The sequence below is a fragment of the Mangifera indica genome, chromosome 20 (genome assembly GCF_011075055.1).
Source record: "Mangifera indica cultivar Alphonso chromosome 20, CATAS_Mindica_2.1, whole genome shotgun sequence".
Taxonomy (NCBI): Eukaryota; Viridiplantae; Streptophyta; class Magnoliopsida; order Sapindales; family Anacardiaceae; genus Mangifera; species Mangifera indica.
Genome location: NC_058156.1, coordinates 3,751,646 through 3,773,936, shown reverse-complemented (window position 1 = coordinate 3,773,936; position 22,291 = coordinate 3,751,646). Strand labels below are relative to the sequence as shown.

Sequence of the window (22,291 nt, the reverse complement as noted above, 5' to 3'; positions counted from 1 at the left end):
AAATTCTAAAAAAATTAAGAAAACCAATCCAATTAAAATAATCCAGTTCAAGGGATAAACATCCATTTGATAAATTCGATTGATTATAGAAGCAAAATAATCATCTTTAATTCAAGCAAATGAATTCGATTTCTTTTAAAGTTAAGAGAAATCGAGACATTCAACAATAAAATTAACTAGAAAAGCTTCCAATCAATTCTTTATTAACAAACAATTTCAATATTGAAAAGGGAATTTTCATTCATTCAATAATAGTCTTAAAACAGAAATGTAAAATTTATTTCAAGCAACCATTCAAAAGCTTAAATGATTTAACATGTTTTATTTCTTCTTGGTAAATTAACGTGAAAAAGGAAGATATCCAGTTAATTCACTTTGTCTCTTATTTTAATTCCTAACAACAATTACAAATTGAGAAAAACTAGAAAACATATGTGCAATCTAAAACCAATTCAACAAGCGAGAAATAATAATTAATTGTATAAAGTTGAATTAAGGAAGAAATATGTACTTGAATATAAAAGAATTACAAATAACAACTTTACTTCTCACAATTGATGATGGAGACAAAATCGTCCCCTTGAACTGAACTATAAAACTAACTGCTCATCTTCTAAAAGAAATTGCAAAGAAAACAAATAGTAAACTAAAAAAAAAAAAAATCTAGGTACTTCTATTTTTTTCCTATTTAATGTTAAGCATACAACCGTAATGATAAGATACCAAGGCTAAAAAATAGGACTTCAGATATTTGAGAGATTCTCTCTCCAATCTCACCAAACTTCTTTTCCAAATTGAATTGTAAATAGGCTCTTCTTTGATTAGCTAGAGTGTAATCACGTGATAAGACTTTCCAATTTGACCTTTTTGCCTTGATTAATATCTTAAGATGTATCTAGTCATAAACACTAATGAATTTTGCCCAAAATATCTTCAATTTTGCTCCATATCTTCTCAAATTAATCTTTCAGCATGTTTTTTGATAAACCATAGAAAATAACGCTCATATGTTGACAAATTCACAATAAGAGCTAATCAAATCATGACATAAATATATGCATATAATGGATTTATCAAATACCCCCACACTTAGCTTTTGCTCGTTTGCGAGCAAAACTCAAATTTACTTTTCCAAAAATTTGTAATGCGATCAACAAAGAACAATCAAATTCTTAAAACATCATAACACATCATGAACAACATTCTAAACAATCTTAAAATTACTTATCAAGCATTTTCACTCGAAAATTAAAATAACCAAATACATAGACCCTACAGAAGTAATCACTCAACTCTTATATGTTTGAAAGGTTAGTGTTTCACTCAAATTCTTTCCAATGGAAATGATATACCTTAAGCTTGCATATCTTCTCACTCTCCACCACTTAGATTACATGCATTACACAAATCAGAAGGTCTTTCCAAGGGTTGAAATAAGGTTAGGGTCAAGATAGGAATTATTTGGTAAGGTAGCTTAAAAGCCATTGAAATGAAAAGAGCAAAAGTACATCAACTCAATCCTAAATATATCAAACAAACGCTCCTTCAAGAAACCCTTAAATTTGACTTTTAAACTTTAAAACCATCTAAAACTCTTTTGTTGGAAAATAATAGTTCAAAAGAGAAATTTTCATTCAAAACAAGGGAGGATCTTTCACCTTCTATATCACCACCCCTCACTAAAGTTTTCTAGAGGAATCCAAGTCATTAACGTTATAACAAATTTCTCTTTCACTTTCTTTTTCTTTACTTTTTTCTCTTCTCTTTCTTTTTTCTCCTTTTCTTTCTTTTTTCTTTTTTTTTTAAATGCATTCTTATACATATGATAATGAATAATGCTCACTAGCACTCCAACTTGGGTAAGATATTGTTTTTTTTTTTTTTTTGGTTTAAGGTTTGTAATGTGGGTTTTCAATCAATGAAAAAAAGTTTCATACAGCTCAAAGGTGTTTACAAAGAGAAAATTAATCCAAGGGTAAGCTATTAGGCTAGGCTCATATGTGGCTCAAAACAAAAAATGCCTTAGTCATGTTCATGTTTACATGTATCAATGTGGTCTTGAAAAGAATCAAGGCAAGTTCTAGAGAAACCAAACCAGGAAAGAAAATCACGCATGAAACAAAATAAGACTAGTATAGATGTTTCAGTCTTAAAAGCTCAAAATCTCCCAAGCTTTTGTATACCAAATTTAGTTATTTTATCCTCAAAGAAAATAGCTTGACTAAATAATCTTAAAAGGCAAAATCATCGTTTAATTATGTTATGAACATTTCAAGCTCAATTGAAAATTGCTAATGACATACACATCCAAAAACATTGAAAAACACAACAAAAAGCAAAAATTTTGATCCACAATTTTGGTCCAAAAATGCTAACATTGGAAGCACAAATATTTTTGCAACTCAAAACATCAAAATCAAAGAAAAAAAGCCGTAATTCTCTCCCCCACATTTAATAAAATCATTGTCCTCAATGCTTGCAATTAAATGTTCAAAAGAGAGAAGGGAAAAGAAAAGTACTGCCCTAAATTTTCTTCTTGCACAATGATTTTGATGTTCAAAATTGGAGACTCAAACAAACTGGAAATCGAGTATGTCTTTTAGTGTGCTATTCATTTCTAACTTAAGGGAATAGAGTTTGGCAAAGAAAACATGGTTGTGAGAACATCAAATCAAACAATACTAAGCCTAAATAAAGAAAACAATAAAATAAATTAAAAGAAAAGAAATCCTTATTGTCTGTGGTGCAACACCACGCTTGGGTTGCCTCCCAAAAGTGTCTTTCTTTATTGTTTTGGCTAGACAAACTCTCTTCGCATCAAACTTCTTGTAGATTATATCAACAAAGTGAATCTCCTCCATATTAGAGACAACAAGATTTTCAATGAAAGGTTTAAGTCTATGACCATTCACCTTAAAAATTTTGTTAGTCTCCTTTGAATTTCAATAACATCATTAGAAAGAATATTCAGTACAACAAATGGTCCAATCTATCTAGATATCGACTTACCTGGCATAAATTTCAATCTTGAAGTAAAAAGCAATACCTTCTGACCTATAAAAACTTATTTGTGATACAATAGCTTGTCATAAAAGTATTTGGTTCACTCCTTATACAGCCTTGCATTGTCATAGGCTTCCAATCAAAATTTCCTCTAGCTTTTAGAGTTGTAACTTCCTTTCTTCTCCAACCTCTTTAGCATCTAAGTTACACTTCTTGATTGCCTAAAAAGCACAATGTTCAATTTCAACAGGCGGATGACACAACTTACCATAGACCAACCTATACGGTGACGTTCCAATTAGAGTTTTATATGTTATTCAATATACCTAAAATGCATCCTCCAAATCCCTTCAGTTAGGGTTAACTGTCTTCTCCAAAATATTTTTTATTTTCTGGTTTGAAACTTCAACTTACCCATTAGTCTGTGGATGATAGATTGTGGCTACTCTGTGGTGTACTTCATATTTTTGCATCAATGCTTTAACGGTCTGATTGCAAAAATGGGTACCTTGATCACTTATTATTGTTCTAAGAATTCCAAACCTACTAAAAATGTTAGACTTGAGAAATCCTATAGCAACCTTAGAATCGTTAGCACGGGTAGCCTTAGCTTCTACCCATTTTGAAACATAATCCATAGTAAGCAGTGTATAAACAAAGCCAAAAAAACTAGGAAAGGGTCTCATAAAATCCATTCCTTATACATAAAAAATTTCACAATATAAAATTGAAGTTTGAGGCATTTTATTCTTATGGGATAAATTACCAACCTTTTGACATTTATCACAACTTTTGCAAAATCAGTGAGCATCCTTAAAAAGAGTTTCCCAATAAAACCCACTATCTAAAATTTTCTTAGTTGTCCTTTTAGGACCAAAATGTCCACCACATGCATAGCTATAGCAATAAGTAAGAATGAATTTCATCATTAGGCACACATCTACAAATAATCTAATCGAAACCTATTTTGCAAAGGTATGGTTCATCTCATATATAATACTTAGAGTCATTTTTAATTTTTTTTTGTTGCCTTATTCAAATAATTAGGCAATATTCCAACAACTAAGAAATTCACAATATCAGCAAACCAAGGTTCCTTGCCTTGCAGTTGTAATAGTTGCTTATCAGGGAACACCTTCAAAATCGATAATAGCTTTTCCTCATGCTCTAGTCTGCTCAAATGGTCTAACATAGAATTGTCAGCTCCTTTTCGGTCCTTGTTTTTTAAATCAAACTCTTGTAACAAAAGAATCCAACATATGAGTCTTAGTTTGGATTATTTTTTCACCAATGAGTACTTGAGGGTTGCATGATAAAAAAAAAAACCTATCACGTTAGATCTAAATTTATCTACAACAAACACAATAGCTAAAAGCTCATTTTCTATGGTTGAATAGTTACATTTAGCAAAATTCAGAATCCTTGATGCATAATAAATGACATAATTGTTCTTTCCATTTCTTTGCCCAAGTACAACTCCTACAACATACGTACTTGCGTCGCATATGGTCTTAAAAGGCATGTCCCAATTTGATGGCTATATAATTGGCGTCGAAGTAAGCAACGCCTTCAATTTGTCAAAAGCCACTTGACACTCCACTCTAAGGTCGAATGACACATCCTTTTGTAATAACCTTGATAATGGTTATGAAATTTTTGAGAAGTTCGTAATGAATTGCCTGTAAAAGCTTACATGGCCAAGAAAACTATGAATTTCCCTAATATTAGTAGGGTATGGTAAGCTTGTAATCAAGTCAACCTTAGCCTTGTCAACCTCAATACCCCTAGCTGAAACTACATGACCCAAAACTATTCTTTGTTGGACCATGAAATGGCATTTTTCTTAATTAAGAACTAAGTTTGTGTCAATATATCATTTCAAAACTTTAGATAAGTGATCCAAACATTGATCAAAAGAATTGTTATAAACAGTAAAATCATCCATAAAAATTTCAATGCAATTTTCAATCAAGTCAGAAAAATTACTCATCATGCATCTTTGAAACATTCTCGGGGCGTTACACAATCCAAAAGACATACGATGATAAACAAAGGTTTCAAATGGACAAGTAAAAGTTGTCTTTTCCTAGTCTTCCTGAGCTATAACTATTTGAAAATAATTAGAAAATCCATCTAAGAAACAGAAAAAAGATTTACTTGCCAATCTTTCAAGCATTTAGTCAATGAATAGAAGTGGGAAATGGTCATTTCTTGTGGTTGCATTCAATTTCTTGAAGTCGATGCACATTCTCCACTCATTTTGAACCCTCATGAGGATGAGTTCATTTTTTTCATTGTGAACAAGTGTGAGACTAGTCTTCTTAGGAAGTACATGTACTAGACTTACCCATTAACTGTCAGATATGAGATAGATGATCCCTTGGTCCAATAACTTCAGAATCTCCTTCATAACTTCCTCTCACATGACTAGATTCAATTTTTCGTTGAGGCTCCCTTACTGGCTTGGTGTCATTTTCAAGTAAGATTCGATGCATACAAATTGAAGGGTTGATCCTTTTTATATCTGTTAGTGTTTATCAAATTGTTGTTTTATGCACTTCCAAAACCTGCAATAGCTTTTCCTCTTGGTTTTCAGTTAAATCATTTACAATGATCACTGGTAAGGTTTCATTCTCTCCCAAATACACGTACTTGAAATGTTTGGGTAAAGACTTCAATTCCAATTTCAAGGCCTATTTAACAGAAGGCAAAACTCTTTCGTGAGAACTTGGTAATTGTAAAAGTGAGATAACTAACCTATTTGGCATTTTGGGTAGCAAATGCAAAGACATAATTGCTTCTTTTATGTCGTCATTATTTTCTAGCTTTGCATCCTTATTTGTCTTGTTATGTTTCAACACAAAGTCGAACTCATCTTTCACAAAATTTTGTTCAAAATCATCTTGCACAATTAGCTCAATTATAACCACACAAAAAATAGATTAAGAATTTTCTAGATATTTCATAGCATCAAAGATGTTAAATGTTACTACTTCTCCATCAAATTCTAAAGATAAAGTACCCTTATGCACATCAATCTTAGTTCTTGCCATTTTCATAAATGGTCAGCCTAATGATATACAAGTTGAATTGAAGCAAAATCATCATCCATGTCAATGATATAAAAATCCATAGGAAAAATAAGCTCATTTACTCTAACTAGAACATCCTCTACAATGCCTTTAGGATATGAATTAGATTTATCCATTAATTGAATTACTACCCTTGTTTCCTTTAAAGGTCCTAAATTCAAAGCCTTATAAATTAAAAATGGCATAACATTAATCGATGCTCCCAAGTCAAGCATCTACCTTATTTTTGCCAATTACACATGGTACAATGAACATACATAGATCTTCGCATTTTTGAGGCAGTTTCCTTTATATTATCGTGGACACATTATCACAACAATTATTTTCTCATTAGTTTTCAGCGTTTTTTTGGTGATCTGTCGATACCTCCAAAAATAATACTAATTTTTACTATTGATAGAAATTTTTTTATTGTAGTATGACAGTGAAAACCAAGTTGAATCTCAAGGGAAAGTTTACTATAAACTTCCTACAAAAGGAAACCAATATTGAGAGGAAGGTTTATATATATTTGAATTAAAAATTTAATATATAAATTTTAAAAAATTAAGAAAACCAATCCAAATAAAATAATCCAATTCAAGAGTTAAACATCCATTCCATAAATTTGATTGATCATAGAAGAGAAATAATCATATTTAATTCAAGCAAATAAATTTGATTTCCTTTAAAGCTAAGAGAAATTGAGACATTCAGCAGTAAAATTAACTAAAAAAAACTTCCAATCAATTCCTTATTATTAAACAATTTCAATATTGAAAAAGGAATTCTTATTCATTCAATAATAGCCTTAAAAACAGAGAATGTAAAATTTATTCTAAGCAACCATTCAAAAGCTTAATGATTTAACTTGTTTTATTTCTTCTTGGTAAATTAACGTGAAAAAGGAAGATATCCAGTTAATTCACTTTGCCTCTTATTCTAATTCCTAACAATAATTACGGATTGAGAGAAACTAGAAAGCATATGTGCAATCTCAAACTAATTCAACAAGCGAGAAATAGTAATTAATTGCATAAAGTCAAATTAAGGAAGAAATAAATACTTGAATATAAAAGAATTATGAATAACAACTTTACTTCTTACAACCGATGATGGAGACAGAATTGTCCCTTTGAACCGAACTATAAAACTAGCCACTCATCTTCTAAAAAGAAATTGCAGAGAGAACAAATAGTAAATTAAAAAAAATATATCTAGGTGCTCCCATTTTTTTCCTATTTCACGTAAAGCATACAACCGTAATGATAAAATATCAAGGCTAAAAAATAGGAGTTTAGTTACTTAAAAGATTCTCTCTCTAATCTCATCAAACTTCTTTTCCAAATTGGATTGTAAGTAGTTTCTTTTTTGATTGGCTAGAGTGTAATCACATGATAAGACTTTCCAATTTGACCTTCTTGCCTTGATTAGTATCTAAAGACGTATCTAGTCATAAACTCTACTAAATTTTGCCCAAAATATCTTCAATTTTGCTTCACATTTCTCTAATTAATCTTTCAACATGTTTTCTGATAAAACCACAGAAAATAACGCTCATAAGTTGACAAATTCACAACAAAAGCTAAGCAAATCATGATATAAATATATGCAAATAATGGATTTATTAGTATGCAAGTCAACTGGCTGATTTAAATCATAGGTAAGGTGTTTTAGTTTAACAAAGATTCTTCAAAGTCTTTGTTTGATAAAAAGTTTAGATTGAGTTAGAATCCTAATTTAATTAAAATTCTTATACATTAAAACTTTCAGTAAATTAAGAGTCTTAATTTAATAAGAACTTTTCAACATTTTATCACCTAAGTAGTTAGAGATTTAACTAACTTAGGATTTTTACACACCTTATAAATAAAAGTGTTTAGTTTGAGTGAAAGTTTTTACAACACAACAATCCTAAACACATATAGCCTAAACACGCATCTCTATGCCTAAAATCTTGTTGATGCAAGCTTCCATTATTGTGATCTAATTTCCAAGGTCCAATTGATAGAAACCCTAGTAGCTTTCTTTCTAGATTGCCTTCCATTTGTGTTCTATGTGGATACCAAGACGCTGCCTCAAGAGTTTTGGATAGCGATTTTTACATAGCCACGTGAAGTCTCGGAGAAGCTAACAATGCAAATTTAATTTCTAAATACTCTATGTGTGTTTAACATGTTTATGAATCTATGTATTAAAACAGGTATCCTAGATAGGTTTTAGGATCTTTGATAATTTTTTAATTTTTAATTCCATTATGCTACCAGTTAACGATACCCTAAAACCAGAGTTAATATATCTTAAGCCCATTACCAAAAAAAAAAAAACCTATAACCTATAAATTCATGTTGAAAATATAAGAGTGTTTACAGTCTTTTGATATATAAGGTTAGTTGGAGCTTTATCTTTGTTGAATTGATTTTTTATTATGATCATACTAACATACTTATTTGTATATGGATGTATTAATTTTTGACCATGATCATATTGATAAATTTATTTTGTAAATGAATAAATGTGCATATCTACAGTTATGATACAATATGTTTGTCAAGACTATGGTTTTTTTTTAGTATGACAGTTGTATTTGTATATCTCGTGAGTCTCTAGTAACGTTGAAACATATAATTTTTTTTTGTTTCTTTTGAAACCTAAAGATTAAAGAGAAATCATAGAGATGACTAATAGAGACATGACACCATTTGGAATCACATGGCTAGGTATTATTTCTACCACATTTCCAAATCATTAATCCATATTGATTGATTAATAGTAATTGTGATCATAGACAATCTTATGTTGATAAAAGACATAAACAATGTCTTGGTTTGCTATTAGTAATCATAGTAATTGGATTGATTATTATATGTAATTTATCTTTGGACTATTTTATTTTCTTAAAATATTAACCACTTTAAGTTAAAATGTTGGTTACTCAAGAGTCAAAATTTGTTTTCCTTTTCTTAAAATAAACTAAAAATAATTAATGTTGTCTAAGTGAGAAAATGTTAGAAAATTTTATGATGTGGGCTAACATTAATTATGATTTTTTTTTAATAAAGTTGGGTAATTGAATAGTCTAATGATTGTTTTCATATGGATTTAAGTGATCGGTAAAGATAAGTTTAACATACTTAAAAGTTATGATCTGGGTAGATTTTATTAATGTGTGCTTTAAAGTTTATTAAACCTTTGATGAGAGGTTCATTAACCTATTATATATTAATTAGGTCTTCAGTTTAAAACCAAAAAATATAGTTTTTCTTATTAAAAAAAAATCATTTAAAGAGTTTTTATGAGTGAAAGACCAGTTATTTCAATGCAGGTAATTTCAGGAGTGTTACATTTTCAAATTGCATGATGTCCTATGTATTTCTATAACCTTACAAAATTTAAATTTAGTATTTTATACCCTATGCATAGATTCTACGGATTAGGATTGACTGGTTTTATTTAATTTATGCAAAATAAATCATACAGGAATTTCATATATTATTCATTCAATCTCTTAGCACTTCAACTTATATCTTTAGAGTGAAATTAGTTATTTTGATGTTTATCATCCAAGTTACTACCATATTTGATTGCATACATTTTGTACTCAAATCTTCTAGAGCAAAATCATAGATAACTAATGTAAAAGGCATAATCCTAAATCAACTATTATACAAGGGTGAAATTCAGTATAAATATGAAGTAATCTCATGGGAAACTAATGTATCGAGTTTATACGATGTTAGTTGAACTTAAAAGGGTTGCCTTATAGAAATATATGTAAGAGGCTTGAAACTGAAACTCTAATCCACTATAAATTGTTGAGCCAATCTCTATACCCATTCTCTCTTTTATTATTACAAATTTTAATTATTTATTGATTAACTACCTATTGTGTGATTTAACCTGTTTATACTATTTAGATTAATTAAAATTTAATTTTGTAGTAATTTTTCATAGCCATATACACCCCTTCTAAGGTATGCTAGCCATTTAGTTTTGCAATTACTAAAAAAACAGTTTTAAAAAATCTTAAACTAAATAAAACTTAACCATTTTGTAATTCAAATCACATCAAATCAAGTTGGAAAATTATGAGTTGGTTCAATTTGGATAACATTTTGAATCTATAATTTTTTTTTGGATAAAAATTGAGATAAAGTATTACAATAATGACAATATTGTCATATGATAGCCTAAGAGCACCTCTAATGCGACAAGATTTTGTAGGCTTGCCATTCCCATTTCATTTATATGCATCATTGTAACTTATTAAGTAACATTAGACGATTTTTTAAATAAATGACTATTTCCAAGATGAATTCAAGAGTTAAAAGGATTTGAGTAGTACTATATATACAAATAAATCTTACAAATTTATATGTATAACTTAATATGACAGTAATTGATTGAATAATTTTGATGTAATAAAAAATATATATAATTTCATCATCCAATCACATTCTATCTCAGTTAGTATAAATAAACCAGTAAGATTTGTTTATATATATAGTTTTGTTTAAAGGATTTATCCTCTTTTATACCGGAAAATATCTAAATTTATACGCTATAATTTTTAAAAAAAAATTCTAAAGAATATTTATGATAAGATAATTATATTTATCATTAATAATAATAATAATAGTAACCACTCCTTAATAATTAATCCAAATTATTGTTATTCACGCATTATGTAGCGTAATTTCTCAGTTTTATAATTGTATTAATTCGGCCGAATCTTTTTTTTAAGGGATGGGCTTGGGCCTTAATATTTGTGAATAAAAATGAGCCCATATAAACATATAGTCTCAATCGGAGGCACGTGCTTGGCAGAAACTATAGTTTAATTTGCCCGATAAAAACATTTTCTAACACAATTAATAAATTCTTCCAGCAGAACATTATAGCTTTATTGAATTCCGATTGTCAATCCAGATTCGTATCTGGTGTTTGCCTGCGTAATTCGCCGGTGAACCTCCTAATCAGATGGCTGGCGCCGCCTCGGCGCTTTTCCTTCTGGACATCAAAGGACGTGTCTTGATCTGGCGTGATTATCGCGGCGATGTCTCTGCTATACAAGCTGAGCGCTTCTTCACCAAGCTCATCGAGAAAGAGGTCAGAAATTCGAATCTCTCTTTGTAATTTTATATCACTATGATTATTTTTATGGTCTAGCTTTGCTTATTACAGAATCTTCATACGATTTATCGTAGAGATTAATATCTTGTAATTGGAAACACAGTTTAATTAATTTTCTCGACGTATGCTTGATCTGTAATGGATATACAGTTGCTGTGCCTGGTGACTATCATTCTAATGTAGTTTCAATGAAGAGTTTTGTGGATTCTTAGTTTTTCTATATTGTAGGTTTAAGAAACAGAAAGTGACTAATATTTCTTGGTTTGACAACTGAATTTGGGTTTTGATCTGGTGTAGGGTGATCCACAGTCACAAGATCCTGTCGTTTACGACAATGGTGTGTCTTACATGTTTATACAACACAACAATGTTTACTTGATGGCTGCATCGAGGCATAATTGCAATGCTGCCAGTATTCTGCTATTTTTGCATCGTATAGTTGATGTAAGAGCTGTCTTTCAATCATTTCTACTTCTGTGTTTATTGCTAACAAACTACATTTTATCATACAGAAATATGAACTTCTTTTACTAATTTTTTTCTTGATGTTCTTAATATGCAGGTGTTTAAGCACTATTTTGAAGAATTGGAAGAGGAATCCTTGAGAGATAATTTTGTGGTTGTGGTAAGAATGTGATGCTTCCTTTTCATTAATGAATGTAGACATATATGTTAAGTAAGCTCTCAATTATTTTATACTAATGATTGTGCATTTGGCAGTACGAGTTACTTGATGAAATAATGGACTTTGGTTTCCCGCAATTCACCGAGGCTAAAATTCTGAGTGAATTTATCAAGACTGATGCCTATAGGATGGAAGTTACACAGCGTCCTCCCATGGCTGTGACAAATGCTGTATCATGGCGCAGTGAAGGGATACGTTACAAAAAAAATGAAGTAGGTCATCTTTCTTAGCACTTTATTGTTAAAGAGTTGAGTTTTATGTTTATGAAAATTTTATTCCTGTTTAATCAGGTTTTTCTGGATGTGGTGGAAAGTGTCAATATACTTGTGAATAGCAATGGGCAAATTATACGTTCAGATGTTGTAGGGGCTCTAAAGATGAGAACATATTTGAGGTACTTGCTTATCTTCCTTTTGAGTTAATCTTTAAAACTAAGCATAGATTTTTGAGGATTGTCAATAATAAGATTATGTATTATCACATGCTTTGTTCCATAAACTTAACGACTTGCAAATATGACAACTTATCTTATAATCTGAGAACTGGTATGGTTGTGAATACTATGTCGATGCTAACTAGCACTGCAATTTGAGCATGCTGAGTTGAGCTAGAGATGAATCCATGTCATCCTAGGTTTTAATCCCTTGATGACACCCTATCAAGGGTTGAGCTGGAGCCCCTTGTCTGATGTGTGTCATGTGCTTTATGTTATATAGTTGGGCTTAGGCTTAGGAAAAATTATTAAAATATATTGTTCTTTATGTTATATGACTCATGCCCAATTTCTCAGTTCATTAAATTTGTGTTTTTCCTTTTTTCCCTATCTTTGATGTTCCAATGCTTCATTTGTTGTAGTGGTATGCCCGAATGTAAACTTGGACTAAATGATAGAGTACTATTGGAGGCCCAAGGTCGAACAACCAAGGGGAAAGCCATTGATCTGGATGACATCAAGTTTCATCAGTATGTTGTCTTGTAATTTTAGTTATCATTTCTATCAAAATCATTGCTTATTGTTGATCTCTAAATGTTTTATAATCAATCATGTGTTAGGTGTGTACGCTTGGCACGTTTTGAAAATGATAGGACAATCTCCTTCATCCCTCCTGATGGATCCTTTGATCTCATGACATACAGACTCAGTACCCAGGTGCATCTCATGTTTTAAATGTCAGATGGTCTATCATGTTTTCATTAGCCTTTTCTTTTTTTTTAAATGTGTTAGTTGGACTGGGAGTTTGTTGACTTGCATCACATCTAAACACAAAATTCCAACTATGATATCATCCTGTATTTAGACTCACTCAGACAGAAACAAAAACATCTAAGCTCAATTCTTATGCTTTCTCAGGTAAAACCTCTCATTTGGGTGGAAGCTCAAGTAGAAAGGCATTCTAGAAGTCGTATTGAAATAATGGTAAAAGCACGGAGCCAGTTTAAGGAGCGCAGGTAAAATAATTTTATCTTTATAAAATTGATAGTATGAATTTATTTGAGAGACAAAGAAACACATAAATTATCCTGGAAAAGATTGTAACTTTCAATTTTAGGAACTCATTATTGGTTACTTTTAACTTTTAGTGGCTTCAATGTTTATTTTCTTTTATTCTGTTTTGAGAGGGGGTTTTTCTAAATTTTTCAGAAAATATTCTGCCAATGACATTTGTAAGGTTGTTCTTTTCTATTTTAGTAACCAAAAGCTATTGTTGCATTTTAGATACTTCTTGATGAGCGGATTTATTCTACATAAACAATGGATGTAGAATTTAATTGTTACACTGAATTTGACATGTTCAAAACTTTATTAACCAGTGGCTTAATAATATTCTTGTTTATATCTTTTTTAGTTGCACTGTACATAAAGAAGGGTCACTTCCATGAATTTTATGGATTTAAGAGTCCAATTTCTTTTGTGGTGATATCCTTTTGTCTTTGGTTCTATTATAAATAATGGATACGGCTGTGATATGCCTGTTGTGTAATTTCTTTCCTTTGGACAACAATTTGTTGTATTACTCGGTAGAGTTAAATTGCGAGGACCATTATTTTATTATCTGAACTATTCACTGGTTCTGCATCAGTACGGCAGCAAATGTTGAAATTGAGTTGCCTGTACCATCTGATTCTACAAATCCTAATATTCGGACATCAATGGGGTCAGCAGCATATGCTCCTGAGAATGATGCTTTGGTCTGGAAGATCAAATCTTTTCCAGGAAATAAAGTAAGATTTGGCTTATGACTGTTCTGTTAGATGTCAACGTAGCATGTCTCTGACAATTTTTGTTTACTTGGTGCTAAATCACGTCCAATCTTTTTGACTATGTTTTCAATTAAACTGTCTAGGAGTATATGTTGAGGGCAGAGTTTAGTCTTCCTAGTATAACAGCTGAAGAAGCAACTCCTGAGAGAAAGGCTCCCATCCGTGTAAAGTTTGAGATACCATATTTTACTGTCTCAGGGATTCAGGTAATTTTTATCAATATCATTATCTCCTTAGTTTCTTAAACCAAATCCCATTATCAAGATGGGTCCATGATGTTAGTGTTTCAAGCACTGGAAACTCGCCAATTCAAAACTACACATTAAATACTGTTTTATAGCTAGCATATTGATGCACTCAGTAGTGGCCTTATACCTCGTTATTGTAATTTATTATATGCACTTTTTCCTTCTGTTGAGGAATCAAAATTAATTCCTTAAATACCCAAAAAGCTTTATCTCATTTTGACATGCTTATCTTCCTACAATCTAAAAGAAGTTTCATGTAATTTATATTTGATAGTGTATTTTATTATGGAAATGTTAGTTTGATTTCAATTGATGTGCCTATTTGACATTTGGCTTATCTAGGTTCGATACTTAAAGATCATTGAAAAATCGGGATACCAGGCTCTTCCATGGGTGAGATACATAACAATGGCTGGTGAATATGAATTAAGACTAATGTAACGGTCCATAACTGTAACTCCTATATAAATCTCGTAAATAAATCACATATGGCCTTTCATTTGCGATGTATGCAAAATTTTGGTTTCTGCAGTAAGGTCCTTGTTTTTTGTTATTTTATTTTAAACATTATGTTTTAATTATCATCTGAATGTAAAATTTGTTTTAGGGTGTACTGAATTCCCAAAAAGTTTGTTCAATTATTTTCTGCCAGGAACAAATAATGTTTGTTGTAATATTGTTGTTTCTGATCTTTACTCTTTCTGGTGTAAGGTGATCAGTTTATATAATTTTGAGAGTTTTATTTTGTAACAATATGTTTATAATATTAAAAGGTGATCAGCTTATATTATTTGATGAAAGCTTGATGAGATTGTATGTGTAATATTATTTATACAGGGTTGGGTTTATTACATGGATGCTATGAGGTCGATTTATGTGAAGTTCATTCACAATTTTAAAAAGGTATCATAAATCCCCACAAGCTCTGCCTGGGTATTATGGTCTTTATGGGTATCACAATTTTTGTTGTTCTCTTCTTTGAAAAACAACTCTTCCTGAAAAGTAATTGTTAATTCGAATTCAATAATATACCTGTTATATATTCAATAATGTAATTTGAACAAATTTTTTTTGGAACATGTAGAAAATAAATTTTATGAGCTAATTAAAGATGTAGATGATGATATTTTTCCAATTTTATCAATAAAATCAGTTGAGTTAGTTACTTCAGTTCTGAAGTTGTAACATAACAGGGAAAATTCTATATTCTATTTCTATAGCTGTTTCGCACTTTGTGTCTTTCCCCAGGAGCAAATGGAACCTACATGAAATTAATAGTCGATAAGAATAATAATCCCTGACCCATAATTCCACTTACAGTCAGATGAACTCTAGCAACAGCAGCAAAATCAAGATCATACAAGTAGATCCATAAAAGCGTGCTGAATTCTTCTTCAACATATACAAGAGTGGCTCCTCTTGGCTCGATGTTGATGTGCTGTTATGATATCATGTTGGACAATCTATGTATAAAAAGATTGAAAATTTCATCTCGATCTAACATGCTTATTCTCACATATTTTGGGCTAAAGCCGAAGTGCTTCCCACTTCTTGTCAAGACGTTCTTGCGCCTAAGGAAGCTTTCGCAGTCAGTTATATCTTGTTCACATTTTAACCATGCAAAAGCTGCCAATGGCAATAACATCAGTCAGCATCAATTAACAATAATTAATGGAGCATCAGATAATAAAACGAATTGTTACCAGGCTGAGGCTCGAAGGCACGACCAAGAAATGTGCAGAATTCAGGCGGAAAGTCAGGCACACTGAATAGACCACTCTTTTTCACAGCCACTCTGAGTTGCTTCCACCTCATGGCCATTTGCTGGTGGCTCAACTTGAAGAAGCACTCCATTTCACTGCTGGATGGTTTGCAGCTGTCAGAAACAACGTTCAAAACCTTGGCTGCTCGAAGCTGTGAATCCTTAGATACACCAATGGTGTTGAGCTCTATGAATTTTGTCATTTTCTTGGCAACCTCGGCATCTTTGACAAGTGCCCAACTTAAAGATACAACAAAAGAATTGCAACAGTATGTAGCTCTCAGTAAGTTAAGGTAAATAAATACAATAGTTATAAGGAATGCTTCTAATAAACAGTCTGCTGTGAACATGGTGTACACTTCAAATAAATCAATGCTGATTAAGAAATCCAAGGTCATAAACCAAAGGTCTGATTTTGGTCATTTAAATGGTTAAATAAAAAATCTGATCTCCCTCAGAGCAACAATCAGCAAATGTATATCATAAGTAGTAGAATTACACTATGATCGACTTACCCAATTCGCATCCCAGCATGACCAGTGCTTTTTGAAATAGTAAACAGCATAAGATCATGATCTGCAGGAAAGGATATTGAAGTATATTGTGGCCAATAATAAGCAAGGTCATGAACCAATATTCCCCCACTGCGATTCACCACAGATCGCCGAACAAATCCATCGGGGTTGTTCGGGGAAGTAACTAGTTCAATGTATGGACCATCTGTATCAAAACTTTGAGCATCACCGGCCCATTTATACAACCCAGACTTGAGGCAATCAGTAATTGAGGGATAGGACTGCAAGTGATTAGCAAATCAATTTCAAACCAACATAATTTAACAGTTTAAACATCCAATATTTGTTCTTTGTGTAAACAACAAAAGAAAACATCTTTTATTTTCATTAGCAAAAAAAGGCTTTACCAGCACTACAAATTATTGATAAAATAAACAAATAAATTTACCTTGGAGGCAGAATTTTAAATTAATAGATCTAGATATTCACTTCAAACAGATGAACCTCCCAAACTGTGTCTTATTTTCCAAGAACAATGAAGATTTGTACCATAAATTTCTTGGATACATAAAATTCTAAGGATCAGCCTATTCCAAGCTCTAAGTCAACAGAACAAAACTTTAATCATCAGCAGGTGATTGGCTTTCAAGTTTAATTAAAAATGAGTGTGTAATAGTACTATTAATTAACAATTCCGAAAGTAAAAAGAAACATTTGAATAACCCATGTGTGAGCTAAGATTACTATAGAGAATTTGCTACACGGAAATAATAAGCAAACCCTTGCTTATTTCGCAAGCACATGTTTTCGCAATAAAGAGAGAGAGCAGACCAGAACTCAAGGATTGTAAATACAAGAAGGCAGCAGACAAAGCTCTCATCCTAGAATTAATTTTGCAGCAATCTTTTTGAGAACTCTAAACAAACAACAGAGTCAGATAGCTCCATTTTTTTTACACATGAATATTTCATTTTAAGACCCACCATGTTGGGTGAATCATTGATCAAACAAATAAACATCTAAATAAGAAAGCAGATTATTCCAAATCCTTCCCAATAAACATTGATTAGATTTCCTAGAGCATTAAAGAAAACAAAAAAGAAAAGCTAACCGACAGAATCAAACACTCACAGAATAGAAAGGAGCTGCTGAAACAACACTGACGGGTTCCGATGCATCCTGCAGCGACAGAGCATAAAGGGCAGCCTGGAATAGCTGCGTTGAACCCGTCCCAACAACAATGTGACGATTCTCTGTTACTGCATTTCCAACCACTTTGTGCAATCTAACAACTTGTCTACGAAACTCAGGTTCAAGAAACCAACAAAGGCTACTCGCATCAGAGAAATAACTCAATGATTGCCACCCAGGAATCACTATTGTGGCCTTGTCACCCACTTGCAGCCAATATTTCTCGTACATAGTTGGATCCCCGCTGCATTACAATATATTATATTCAATCATTAAATATTATTTCAAATAGAGAATCAACCCAATTGCAAATTAAACTGCAAAGGCCTAATGAACTGTCATTGCATTGGGATTCTTAAATTGGGTGAGGGTAGTTATGAGAAGGCAGTAATGGAGGGTCCAGTGTCCCTATCTATAAACAGAAGAATGATTAGATGTGGCATGGCATGGAATGGCTTACATCAAATCAAAGAATGCGTATGGACAAATAAGCAAATCCCAGAGATGGGTTTGCGATTGGAATACATCAAAATAGGACCGACAAAAATTCAGATCTGGCAATACCAGTTTCCATGATATCGAAAACACTTCACAAATCTTTTATTCTTTAGATCTTCAAAGGCCACAAAAGAAAGTCTACATGCAGTGTGCCCAATCCCACAAAACTAAATGGCCCACACCAAAATGCATCTTTTATTCTATCAACTTTATTTTTATTGTTTTTTTGAGGAGGTCACAAAGCCTACTTATTTTGTCTTGTGCTCAGCACTAACATGCACCTTAAGGAACTCTTTAAGTTGAAAAAACTGAACGTTTAGAGGGAACTGAGACAAAGCAAGCGTTTGATGGAAATAGCAACGAACACTTCCTGTGGTGCATGTTATTTTAGAATCTTAAGTAATTAAGCCTCATCCCCTCAGCTTGGGAACAGAGAGAAAACAATAACAGTGATCAAGTTCCAAAAAGTAAATAAAAAGCTCATTCATCTCTAACATGCACCATTAAAACTCTCAATTTAAACACTCTCCTGTCTGTCTATCCTGGAAAACACAGCGTTAACGCTACAGGCCTACTTAATGGGGAACTGTATACTCCTTAACATCAAATACCATTTTCCCCCTTTGCCTCTATATGAAATTGCATTAAAAACCCGCCAACCCATTTGGTTGTGAAATTACCAACTTACTCATATATGGGAAAATGTTAGCAATAAAAAATAAAATGACAGAAACAAACGTCAAATGTCAACCGAAGGACACTGTTTGATATTCAAGGAAACAAATGTAGTGTTTTACTAACACTTACTGGTCAAGATTGATAATTCTTTCCCCGCCATCTTCGGATTCGATGACAATGCTACTATCCAAGGAAGGTAATGAAGTGGGGAGATGCTTCTTCTTGCTAACGTGCGCCTCATCTTGTGACCCACAATCATCGATTACAGAACTTCTCTGTTGCTGCAGTGACAGCGCACGATAAAGACTCCATTTTTCACTCTCATACATCGCCCTCCAAATCAAACTCACATTCAAGGCTAAGGACACCACCAAAAGGTGCTTCAATGAAAAGACAGGCAACTTCTTGGCCATCTCTCTCTCAAAAACTCAGAACTCTACAATGCAAGAACAGAGTACAAACTTCTTTATATGCTCTTTAAGTGAATGTATGGCACTTTAGAGCTAAAAGGATGGATTGATGGCAAAACCCACAAGTGGGTGCTAGATTTCGAAGTGTTAAATGCCTGATGAGAAGTAAATGAATACAAAAATCTTGTCGTGTAGTGAATCTTCAAAGAATAAAAACAATCTTGATATAATACGAAAAGAACTAAGTAGTTTTAAATGATAGGGGAGGTTTTTGCAAGGCTTGTGAAACCCAATAAATACAGATTAATTGCCACTCTATCAGATATATCGGGCTCCTAGAGTCTTATAAATAAGCTGCATGGAAAAAGGGTATTTAAAGTGATTTGAACTGATATTAGATATAGCAGAAAAGGATTCAAATCATGTACACCAAGAAAACACATACAACTACCATTCCTTTATGAGCTTTGACAGATCAAAAATACATAATTATAGAACCATTTCTTGATTTTTACCCTTCCTAGAAAAAAGATAATGAATAGAAAGGTTAAAATCAGGTTGGGGTTTAAGCAGCAGCCTTGAAAACACTTCCGACAAGATATTCGATCTCAAGGATCAAGAAATCCCATAGAGATTTTGGCAGTTTTTCTCGACGCCAGATCTAAAGGACAAAAAAAATACAAGAAATACTTGCACTAAAGCCTGAACTAAAATAATGGTAGATTCACAGTTTCATAATAACTGTATAAATAGGTATATAAACAGAGATGAATGGTAGTACTTGTATACAAGGGGAATGAAAAAGTAGGAAGGCTAGGCTATGCTTTGCAAAAAGCTGTTTACATGAACTGTGTTTGCAATTTGCATTCTCAAATTAGAATGCTTTTTCTTTTTTCTTTTTTTTCTTCCAGTTGTTTATTACGTATCATGCCTTGTGTTGATTTTTTTTTTCCTCTTTACAGTGTACGGTAGAGTTTAAACAAATGGAGTTTTTGATTACAATTGGGAACTAAAACAAGACTGAGACAAATTTAGTGACAGACAGAGTGTTTTGTTTATTTCATATTTCCAATTTCTTTTTCCAATCAACAAAAGCGACTTTAGATTAGTTGTCAAATTCTTTTGATTTTTATCCTCTTTTTTAGTGACTAATTTTTTATTGTTAGGTCTCCTCCCATATCTTAAGAAAATATCAGAGTGTTTTTTATAAAGATGATTAAATAAATATTTTGAACAGAATGGAAAGGCTCCCTGTCCAATTAAGAAGTGCAATAAAAGCCGACGTCCCATGAATCATCGCTGCGTTTCAATGACTTGTTGAGTGTTCGTGTTATTAAATGATCTCTAGCTCTGGAAAGCATAAGATTCCTTCTCACAAAGTAGGCAAAAAAAAATGTAATTTTCTGAAAAAGAACAATTGGAATGAAATAAAGATGAAAGGGATGACACAAATTTATTCCTAACATACAAATAGTCTGGACCTCAGCTGATTTGGATCAACCTAGTCAAAACTCTGGGAAAGTAATTAATATGAAGAAGATTTTGAGAGCTCAGTCAGACTAATCTTCTTCAGATTATCTAAAACAAGCCATAGTGGATATGGCTTTTGATGACTAAATTTTAGAGCATTTAAGAAAAAGTGGTCCTCTTCTCGTATATAGGAATGCAGATTCCGAAGCTGCTGCTGCATGCAATTAAGAAGATGGTCCTTCAACGGTTCAAATTGCAAACATTGCCATCATAATTTCTATTGAGCTAAGTGAGCATTTTTAATTTTGTCATTTAATAATAATAAGGTCCCCAGTTGGGTTTCTGACGCGTGGGGTTGATTATCATGGGCATTAGAAGGATAATAGTGCAAGTTATTTTTTTTGAGAGCAAAAGTCTAATATATGGGATAACCTATTATTATGCTTTATCTCTTACCATATGAATCCACAGCATCTCAACATACACCCTAAATTGACTTTAAAAAATGATGTAGAAATTCCAAAAATTTTGTTCTGATTTTGAACAGATTTAGTGATTTGATTAATGGTAGACTGAAGACAATTCTCATTCATCACATTGTTATATCATCCACCTAAGAATCTTAAAAATAGATTCTATTCCTTACATTACATGTTTCCACATAAAACAAAAACAATCATATTCAATGGCACTATTCCCAAAGACAGAAATTAAGAGTTTGCACATTTTAAACTTTTCACAAATATTTATCACAAAATCACCTTTGGATCCAAGTACACAAACCCTTTCTCTCCATCATTAACAATAAACTTTTCCGATGCCTGCAATACAAACCCTAGAACAACTCTCTCCATTTTCAAATACAGTGAATCAATGTCTAGGTTTAGAACCTTGCGGAACTAACTACAACATTTCCATGCATTCAGATATAAGTATTATAATAGGTGTGAAATTACTGGTAATTGTAAACAAAGCATAAGTTTTCCAGTTGATTGCATTGGTTGGCCCAAAAACATAGACTTCGCTTACAATTCACTAGCCATATATTGCAAAAAAAAAAGTTTTCCAAAACGAAAATTATAGTTAATTTCAGATAATTTTTATGCAAAAAGTTGTCTAAAATAGTAGTTAATGTTAGTTTTAGATTGTGTTTATGTTGCCCAAAACAAGACTTTCTGTCAACTTTTAAGTAGTCCACAATGATAATTAATATCAATTTTGAGCAACTATTATGCAAAAAAAAAAAAAAAAAAAGTTGTTCAAAAATAATATTAATCACCACAAATTTTTATAATGTGTTAGAAAAACCATTTTTAATAAAAATCTTATCGAAAAATGTTGTATTTCTTAAATATTTTTTTGTTG

At 31.9% G+C, this 22,291-nt stretch overlaps 2 protein-coding genes across 2 annotated transcripts; one reads left to right on the top strand and one right to left on the bottom strand.

Moving 5' to 3' along the window:
- The first annotated feature begins 10,934 nt into the window (after positions 1-10,934).
- Positions 10,935-15,192, top strand: LOC123204447 (AP-1 complex subunit mu-2-like). Its single transcript, XM_044621104.1, has 11 exons — positions 10,935-11,183; positions 11,505-11,651; positions 11,770-11,832; positions 11,928-12,104; positions 12,183-12,286; positions 12,748-12,855; positions 12,946-13,042; positions 13,244-13,341; positions 13,974-14,115; positions 14,238-14,360; positions 14,745-15,192. Exons 1-11 carry the CDS (start codon positions 11,055-11,057, stop codon positions 14,841-14,843), a joined length of 1,287 nt encoding a protein of 428 aa, XP_044477039.1. The 5' UTR covers positions 10,935-11,054; the 3' UTR covers positions 14,844-15,192.
- A 397-nt stretch (positions 15,193-15,589) lies between these two features.
- Positions 15,590-20,156, bottom strand: LOC123204446 (tryptophan aminotransferase-related protein 2-like). Its single transcript, XM_044621103.1, has 5 exons — positions 19,176-20,156; positions 17,811-18,114; positions 16,680-16,960; positions 16,106-16,404; positions 15,590-16,028 (listed from the first exon to the last, which is right to left on the bottom strand). The coding sequence occupies exons 1-5, from the start codon at positions 19,457-19,459 to the stop codon at positions 15,844-15,846; spliced, it is 1,353 nt and encodes a 450-aa protein (XP_044477038.1). The 5' UTR covers positions 19,460-20,156; the 3' UTR covers positions 15,590-15,843.
- Between the last annotated feature and the right edge of the window lie 2,135 nt (positions 20,157-22,291).